This window comes from Lithobates pipiens, unplaced genomic scaffold (genome assembly GCF_037356315.1).
Source record: "Lithobates pipiens isolate NorthernLeopardFrog02 unplaced genomic scaffold, aLitPip1_a1.2 Scaffold_23, whole genome shotgun sequence".
NCBI lineage: Eukaryota > Metazoa > Chordata > Amphibia > Anura > Ranidae > Lithobates > Lithobates pipiens.
In genome coordinates, this window is record NW_027507785.1 from 336781627 (window position 1) to 336791795 (window position 10169).

Below are 10169 nucleotides of genomic sequence, written 5' to 3' on the forward strand. Positions count from 1 at the left end.
ACAAGGAAGGGTTACCACCCCTGTAATGTTTTTGTTTTGCTGTCCCCGATGAGGAGATTCCCCCTCACTTCCTCCCCCTGGGGTGGAAAGAAGGATCGCTGTTTCCGTGGAGACGACTCTTCTCTGAACCTCCCTTCCTGGGGGGAGGGGATTTCCTTCCACTTCCTGCACAAATATTTTTATTTCATTCCCACCAAGAATTATTCATATTACAATAGAATTGATATTATTAATAATCATTTAGTTCAGGGCTCCGGTCACATGTCACACGTACGCGGCGTCAGCGCCGGACGGCGTTTCTCTTCATCACTACAACTGCGATTCAGGTGCAAATTTTTACCCGAACCACCCCAAAAATTCGCACAGGACGCTTTACAACCGCAGCCGCCCACCGCATCCGCCCACCGCTTCACATCGCATCGGATCCGCACAAAGGTGAGCCGAGCCCGAGTGTTCTTCATATTATCATTATTAATAGAGGTGGAATTATCTAATCCCCAGCCATGTCCTGTATTGCATTACATGTGCCGGGTGTGTCCATGGGCTCCCCCTATAGTATTACAGGTGCCGGGTGTGTCCATGGGCTCCCCCTATAGTATTACAGGTGCCGGGTGTGTCCATGGGCTCCCCCTATAGTATTACAGGTGACGGGTGTGTCCATGGGTTCCCCTATAGTATTACAGGTGACGGGTGTGTCCATGGGCTCCCCTATAGTATTACATGTGCCGGGTGTGTCCATGGGCTCCCCCTATAGTATTACAGGTGCCGGGTGTGTCCATGGGCTCTGCCCTATAGTATTACAGGTGACGGGTGTGTCCATGGGCTCCACCTATAGTATTACAGGTGCCGGGTGTGTCCATGGGCTCCCCCTATAGTATTACAGGTGCCGGGTGTGTCCATGGGCTCTGCCCTATAGTATTACAGGTGACGGGTGTGTCCATGGGCTCCCCCTATAGTATTACAGGTGACGGGTGTGTCCATGGGCTCCCCCTATAGTATTACAGGTGCCGGGTGTGTCCATGGGCTCTGCCCTATAGTATTACAGGTGACGGGTGTGTCCATGGGCTCTGCCCTATAGTATTACAGGTGCCGGGTGTGTCCATGGGCTCCCCCTATAGTATTACAGGTGACGGGTGTGTCCATGGGCTCCCCTATAGTATTACAGGTGACGGGTGTGTCCATGGGCTCTGCCCTATAGTATTACAGGTGCCGGGTGTGTCCATGGGCTCCACCTATAGTATTACAGGTGCCGGGTGTGTCCATGGGCTCTGCCCTATAGTATTACAGGTGACGGGTGTGTCCATGGGCTCCCCCTATAGTATTACAGGTGACGGGTGTGTCCATGGGCTCCCCCTATAGTATTACAGGTGCCGGGTGTGTCCATGGGCTCCCCCTATAGTATTACAGGTGACGGGTGTGTCCATGGGCTCCACCTATAGTATTACAGGTGACGGGTGTGTCCATGGGCTCTGCCCTATAGTATTACAGGTGACGGGTGTGTCCATGGGCTCCCCTATAGTATTACAGGTGACGGGTGTGTCCATGGGCTCTGCCCTATAGTATAATAAGTGGTGGGTGTGTCCATGGGCTCCCCCTATAGTATTACAGGTGACGGGTGTGTCCATGGGCTCCCCCTATAGTATTACAGGTGACGGGTGTGTCCATGGGCTCCCCTATAGTATTACAGGTGACGGGTGTGTCCATGGGCTCCCCCTATAGTATTACAGGTGACGGGTGTGTCCATGGGCTCCCCCTATAGTATTACAGGTGACGGGTGTGTCCATGGGCTCCCCCTATAGTATTACAGGTGACGGGTGTGTCCATGGGCTCCCCTATAGTATTACAGGTGACGGGTGTGTCCATGGGCTCCCCCTATAGTATTACAGGTGACGGGTGTGTCCATGGGCTCCCCCTATAGTATTACAGGTGACGGGTGTGTCCATGGGCTCTGCCCTATAGTATTACAGGTGCCGGGTGTGTCCATGGGCTCCGCCCTATAGTATAATAAGTGGTGGGTGTGTCCATGGGCTCCCCTATAGTATTACAGGTGACGGGTGTGTCCATGGGCTCCCCCTATAGTATTACAGGTGCCGGGTGTGTCCATGGGCTCTGCCCTATAGTATTACAGGTGCCGGGTGTGTCCATGGGCTCCCCTATAGTATTACAGGTGACGGGGGTGTCCATGGGCTCCCCTATAGTATTACAGGTGACGGGTGTGTCCATGGGCTCTGCCCTATAGTATTACAGGTGCCGGGTGTGTCCATGGGCTCCCCTATAGTATTACAGGTGCCGGGTGTGTCCATGGGCTCTGCCCTATAGTATAATAAGTGGTGGGTGTGTCCATAGGCTCCCCTATAGTATTACAGGTGACGGGTGTGTCCATGGGCTCCCCCTATAGTATTACAGGTGACGGGTGTGTCCATGGGCTCCCCTATAGTATTACAGGTGACGGGTGTGTCCATGGGCTCCCCCTATAGTATTACGGGTGACGGGTGTGTCCATGGGCTCTGCCCTATAGTATTACAGGTGCCGGGTGTGTCCATGGGCTCCGCCCTATAGTATAATAAGTGGTGGGTGTGTCCATGGGCTCCCCTATAGTATTACAGGTGACGGGTGTGTCCATGGGCTCCCCTATAGTATTACAGGTGACGGGGGTGTCCATGGGCTCCCCCTATAGTATTACAGGTGCCGGGTGTGTCCATGGGCTCCGCCCTATAGTATAATAAGTGGTGGGTGTGTCCATGGGCTCCCCTATAGTATTACAGGTGACGGGGGTGTCCATGGGCTCCCCCTATAGTATTACAGGTGCCGGGTGTGTCCATGGGCTCTGCCCTATAGTATTACAGGTGCCGGGTGTGTCCATGGGCTCCCCTATAGTATTACAGGTGACGGGGGTGTCCATGGGCTCCCCCTATAGTATTACGGGTGTGTCCATGGGCTCTGCCCTATAGTATTACAGGTGCCGGGTGTGTCCATGGGCTCCCCTATAGTATTACAGGTTCCGGGTGTGTCCATGGGCTCCCCTATAGTATTACAGGTGACGGGGGTGTCCATGGGCTCCACCTATAGTATTACAGGTGACGGGGGTGTCCATGGGCTCCCCCTATAGTATTACAGGTGCCGGGTGTGTCCATGGGCTCTGCCCTATAGTATTACAGGTGCCGGGTGTGTCCATGGGCTCCGCCCTATAGTATAATAAGTGGTGGGTGTGTCCATGGGTTTCCAGGGCACGGTGGCTCAGTGATTGGTCTTCTTCATTACTCACCCTCAAATCCGGCTCGCTCCAGCATGCTCAGCGGGTACCACAGAAGAGGTTTGTTCCCCACCGGGAGGAGGGCCTTCGGGATACTACTGGTGAGGTCACTCATCCGCGAGCCGCCGCCCACCGCCATCACCACCGCCTGCAGTTCCAGTGCCATCCTGTGGGGGGAGAAGAGAGCGGGACACAATGAGACCCAGTGCAAGGGGAGGAGCTGGAGCAGCACGGTAAAAGTGGGTGGAGCTACTTCATCATGAAGCCAACTCATGATTGACGTTTCCTCATCGACCTCGGCTGTGATCATGTGACCGATATAAATGATGTAAATACAACATATAACTTTACAATTATAGAAGATGGAATCTCATAATTATCGGAGATGAACAGATCGGGGGTGGGGGAGGGGATCATCTCCAGGCATTTACAAAGTATTTCTCTATCCAATCATCTCCCAGGCTCCTGAGTTTCAGTGATGTGTGTATATATATATATAGAGAGAGAGAGAGATACAATGTATACATCTTATATACAGCTGTGCTCATAAGTTTACACACCCCGGGGGCAGAATTTGTGATTCAGAGAATATGAATGATAACACAAAATCTTCTCTCACTCATGGGCAGTGATTGGCTGAAGACATTTATTATCAATCATCTGTATTTACTATTTTTATATCATAAGAGCAACAGAAACTCCCCAAATGCCCCTGATCAAAAGTTTACACACCCCGGTGATTTGGCCTGATAACATGCACACAAGGTGACACAAAGGGGTTTGAATGGCTATTAAAGGTCACCTGTGATCTGATTGTAATTAGTGTGTATAAAAGGTCAATGAGTTTCTGGACTCCTGACAGACCCTTCCATCTTCCATCCAGAGCTGTACTGACCTCTCTGGATTCTGAGTCATGGGGGGGGGAAAGCAGAATAATTGTCAAAGGATCTGCGGGAAAAGGTAGTTGAACTTTATACAGGAAAGGGATATAAAAAGATATCCAAGGAATTGAGAATCCAATCAGCAGTGTTCAAACTCTAATCAAGAAGTGGGAAATGAGGGGTTCTGGGGAAACCAAACCACGGTCAGGTAGACCAACTAAAATTTCAGCCACAACTGCCAGGAAAATTGTTTGGGATGCAAAGAAAACAAATAACTTCAGGTGAGATACAGGACTCTCTGAAAACATGTGGTGGGGATGTTACAAGAGGCACAATAAGGAGGCACTTGAAGAAAGATGGGCGGCATGGCCGAGTCTCCAGGAGAAGCCATTACTACCCAAATGTCACAAAGTATCCCACTTACAATACACCAAACAGCACAGAGACAAGCCTCAAACCTTCTGCCACAAAGTCATTCGGAGTGATGAGACCAAAATGGAGCTTTTTGGCCACAACCATAAAGTCAACAAGGCCTATGATGAAAGGTCCAGCATCCCTACTGTGAAACACGGCGGTGGGTCGCTGATGTTTTGGGGATGTGAGAGCTACAAAGACACAGGAAATTTGGTCAGAATTGATGAAAAGATGAATGCAGAATGTTATCAAATACTGGAGGAACATTTCATTCATCAGCCAGGAAGCTGCGCATGGGAGGTACTTGGACATCCCAACATGACAATCATCCAAACACAAGACCAAGTCCTCCTGTCATTGGCTACAGCAGAATAAAGTGAAGGTTCTGGATTGGTCATCTCAGTCTCCTGACCTCGATATCATTGGGCCCTTCTGGGGAGATCTCAAACGTGCCGTTCATGGAAGACAGACCGAGAATTTCCAGGAACTGGAGGACTTTTACCAAGAGGAACATCTGAGAAGATGAAGAGCCTCGTCCACAAATACCACAGAAGACTCCAAGGGGGCAATACACGGTATTACAAACCGGGGTATGTAAACTTTTGATCGGGGTCATTTGGGGAGTTTGTGTTGCGATTATGATATAAGAAGAGTAAATACAGATGATTGATAATAAATGACTTCAGCCAATCACTGACCACGAGTGAGAAAAGCCTTTGTGTTATTATTCATATTCTCAGAAAAATGGCCAAGAAATCAGAAATTCTGCCCCAGGGGTGTGCAAACTTATGAGCACAACTGTATATAAGATGTATACATTGTATCTCTCTCTATATATATAGCGGGGAGGGGGATCTTCTCTCCGGGGAGGAATGTTGGGGGTTGTCTGCCCGCTCTCATGCATGAAGAAGGGGAGACCTATAGAGGGGGAGGGGAGGAGGAGACCCCCAGATATGGAGACAGAGCTCCGACCCCTGGAGGGGGGGTAATAGAGGAGGGGGTAATGGGTGAGATGGGGGTAATGGGGGAGGAGGGGGTGATGGAGGAGGGGGGCAGGTGGGGGGTAATGGGGGAGGAGGGGGTGGTGGAGGTGGGGGGTAATGGGTGAGATGGGGGGAGGGGAGGTTTCCTGTACATTTGGTGACCCCCCATCATCTCACTAGCACTGACACGCTGGTGGGCGGGGTCTGTGGAGCCGGCGCGGGGGATGCTGGGAGATGTAGTTCTCGGAGCGCCAATGGCGACACACCGGATAATGACCCCCCCCCCCCCCGGGACGGCGGTGTGAGGGGGAGGAGCCTCGCTGTACCTGTCTGTGTGTGTATGAGACCGATCACCGCTCCGATCTCCCGCCACTTCCGGTACGGATCCCCGAGCAGGACACACCCCCTACCACGTGACCACCCGCCTCCCCGCACCACGTGACCTCCAGCAGGGGGCGGGGCCAGCTGTGTGTGATCATCATTATTATTATTATTATTATTATTATTTCCGGTATTATTAGTAGCTGAAGGTTATTTATTTATCATTATCAATATTATTAGTGACATTTTTATTTAAAGTTATTTCTAGTATTATTATTCTTCATATCAGAATATAATTGTATTTATTGTTATTTCCACCACTAATATTTTTATTATTAGTAGCCAAAGTATTTCTATTTATTAATCATCATTGTTATTATACAAAATGTACTTATTATTATTATTATTATTATTATATAGGATTCATATATCTCCACCAGTTTGCACAGAGCTTTACACCGTTCTTATTTCTTATTACATCAGAATTATTTGTATTATTGTAGTTATTTCTATGATTTATATTATTTTCAGCATTATTAGCAATAGAAGTATCTTTATTTATTGATCATTACCACTATTAGGATTTCTTTTATTGTTAGTAGCAACAGAGTAGCATTTATTTCTCTGTATTCTTTTTTTTTTTTTTTTAACTATTATCATCACTGATATTATTAATGTCATCTTTATTTATTATTATTTCTTGTATTAGTATTTTTCATATTGGCATCTAATTGTAATTAATGTTATTTGTAATTATTTCTATATATTATTAGTATTATTCTTGCCTAGGGGAGAAAGGAAAGAAGCGCTGCACTACAGCACACAAATACAATACAATTGTGGGAGGGGGAGGGGAATCGGATACAAACATTTCGTTTTTTGGGGTGAAGGGCCCCTTTAAGATCCGAGGATCCAATACAGAGAAGTATATATAGAAAGGGTTAAAGTTGAGTTCCCGATACAAAAATCATCATTTATGACCGATTATTCCTGATAGAAATCAGACTTTGTGAGGATAAAATGTCTTTATAAACCCGGATATCAAACAAGGAGTGACATCACCACTGTGCTGTACATAGCCCCTGAGCTGTGGGAGGGGCCCGGCAGGCTCCACCCACTATAGGCTGCCTGCAGAGAACTACAGGAGGGGGCGGAGACAAGACCAGCCCCCCTGTACAGGGAGGGAGGACAGCAGTGGGCGGTCTTTATTACAGGAAGTCTCACGCCGGGTGACGGCACAGATCTGGAGAAATACACAAATCTCGCCGAGAATCCGAGAGAAGTCACATGACCCATAGATTTATTATCCCGCAATTCTACTATAAGGAAAAAACACTTCATCTAATCAGATGATGGATGAGGGAGTGCGGAGGACATGAAGAATACGACTCCTTCCTCCTCCACAGCTCAGGGAGGTCCCCCAAACCATCGTCTCCCCTGCAGATTGTGTACATTTACCCATTTACATAGAAATGAAGGGTCTGTCATTGTTATCAGAGGTGTAGTTTATATGATGGAGACAGAATATCAACCAAAATCCAGAAAACACACAATACAAATGTTATAAATGGAGTAAAATAAGTATTTGATCCCCTTAGTAGTCGGTGGAGAAACCCTCGTTGGTGATCACAGAGGTCAGACGGTTCCTGCAGGTGGTGATCGGTCTCCAGACCTTCATCTTCCCATAGGAAATGTATGGAGGAGCCGAGACTCTCCGTCACCAAGAGACCCTCAGGATTTAGAGAAGAGAAAATCCCTCCTGAGATGTGCGAACCTGGAGGCCAACTCCAAGAGACGTCTGACCTCTGTGATCACCAACGAGGGTTTCTCCACCGACCACTAAGGGGATCAAATACTTATTTTACTCACTGAACTCCATTTATAACATTTGTATTGTGTGATTTCTCTGGATTTTGGTTGGTCTTCTGTCTCCATCATATAAAATACACCTCTGATAAAAATCACAGACCCTTCATTTCTATGTAAGTGGGCAAAACTTCCACCATCTGCAGGGGAGACTATCGTTATTTTCCCACCACTTATACAGACCCTCCCCCACCTCATCCTATATATATATATATGATCCCCCCATTCTGTAGAAGGACCTCCTTCACCTCAGAGATCCTATCTACAGACCCCTTCCCCCACTCTGTATTTATATCCCCAATCCTATCTACAGACCCCCTTCCTCTTCAGACTATATTTGGTCCCACCCTCTCCCATCTTTTATACGTGCCCCCCCATCCTATATATACAGACCCCCCATATATATGGACCCTCCATCCTATATATACAGACCCCCCATCCTATATACATACGTGCCCCCCCATATATACAGACCCCCCTCATCCCATATATACAGACCCCCCTCATCCCATATATACAGACCCCCCTCATCCCATATATAGACCCCCCTCATCCTATAAATACGGACCCCCATCCTCTATATACAGATCCCTCATCCTATGTATACAGACCACCCATCCTATATATATAGACCCCTAATCCTATATATACGGACCCCCATCCTCTATATACAGACCCCCCTCATCCTCTATATACAGACCCCCCTCACTATATATACAGATCCCTCATCCTATATATACAGACCCCTCATCCTATGTATACAGACCCCCCTCATCCCATATATACAGACCCCTCATCCTATAAATACGGACCCCCATCCTCTATATACAGATCCCTCATCCTATGTATACAGACCACCCATCCTATATATATAGACCCCTAATCCTATATATACGGACCCCCATCCTCTATATACAGACCCCCCTCATCCTATATATACAGACCCCCCCTCATCCTCTATATACAGACCCCCCTCACTATATATACAGATCCCTCATCCTATATATACAGACCCCCCATCCTATATATACAGACCCCTCATCCTATATACATACGTGCCCCCCCATATATACAGACCCCCCTCATCCTATATACACAGACCCCCCTCATCCCATATATACAGACCCCCCTCATCCCATATATACAGATCCCTCATACTATATATACGGACCCCCATCCTCTATATACAGATCCCTCATCCTATGTATACAGACCACCCATCCTATATATATAGACCCCTAATCCTATATATACGGACCCCCATCCTCTATATACAGACCCCCCTCATCCTATATATACAGACCCCCCCTCATCCTATATATACAGACCCCCCTCACTATATATACAGATCCCTCATCCTATATATACGGACCCCCCATCCTATATATACAGACCCCTCATCCTATGTATACAGACCACACATCCTATATATATAGACCCCTAATCATATATATACGGACCCCCCCTCATCCTCTATATACAGACCCCCCCATCCTATATATACAGACCCCCCTCATCCTCTATATACAGACCCCCCCATCCTATATATACAGACCCCCCCTCATCCTCTATATACAGACCCCCCTTATCCTCTATATACAGACCCCCCCATCCTATATATACAGACCCCTCATCCTACAGCCCACACTGTGGCTCTCTTCTTAGCCTTCAGGATATTTTTCTCCATGTCAGTGTGTTATGGATCCTTCATGCGATAGATTTGCTTTTACCCCATTTATATTTTGGAGATCTTGTCCCGTGTGATATACGTGTCGTATGTGACAGGAAGCCCCGTCCCGTGTGATATACGTGTCGTATGTGACAGGAGGCCCCGTCCCGTGTGATATACGTGTCGTATGTGACAGGAGGCCCCGTCCCGTGTGATATACGTGTCGTATGTGACAGGAAGCCCCGTCCCGTGTGATATACGTGTCGTATGTGACAGGAAGCCCCGTCCCGTGTGATATACGTGTCGTATGTGACAGGAGGCCCCGTCCCGTGTGATATACGTGTCGTATGTGACAGGAAGCCCCGTCCCGTGTGATATACGTGTCGTATGTGACAGGAAGCCCCGTCCCGTGTGATATACGTGTCGTATGTGACAGGAGGCCCCGTCCCGTGTGATATACGTGTCGTATGTGACAGGAGGCCCCGTCCCGTGTGATATACGTGTCGTATGTGACAGGAAGCCCCATCCCGTGTGATATACGTGTCGTATGTGACAGGAAGCCCCGTCCCGTGTGATATACGTGTCGTATGTGACAGGAGGCCCCGTCCCGTGTGATATACGTGTCGTATGTGACAGGAGGCCCCGTCCCGTGTGATATACGTGTCGTATGTGACAGGAAGCCCCGTCCCGTGTGATATACGTGTCGTATGTGACAGGAAGCCCCGTCCCGTGTGATATACGTGTCGTATGTGACAGCAAGCCCCGCCCCGTGTGATATACGT

At 48.3% G+C, this 10169-nt stretch overlaps 1 protein-coding gene across 1 annotated transcript; it reads right to left on the bottom strand.

Moving 5' to 3' along the window:
* Positions 1-3270: 3270 nt before the first annotated feature.
* On the bottom strand, positions 3271-5978 carry LOC143926759 (translation initiation factor eIF2B subunit gamma-like; the record flags this gene model as incomplete). The annotated part of the gene is given in 2 exon segments (XM_077450808.1): positions 3271-3420; positions 5858-5978. A coding segment is annotated over 1 exon segment (149 nt), but the record flags the coding sequence as incomplete, so codon positions are not given.
* Between the last annotated feature and the right edge of the window lie 4191 nt (positions 5979-10169).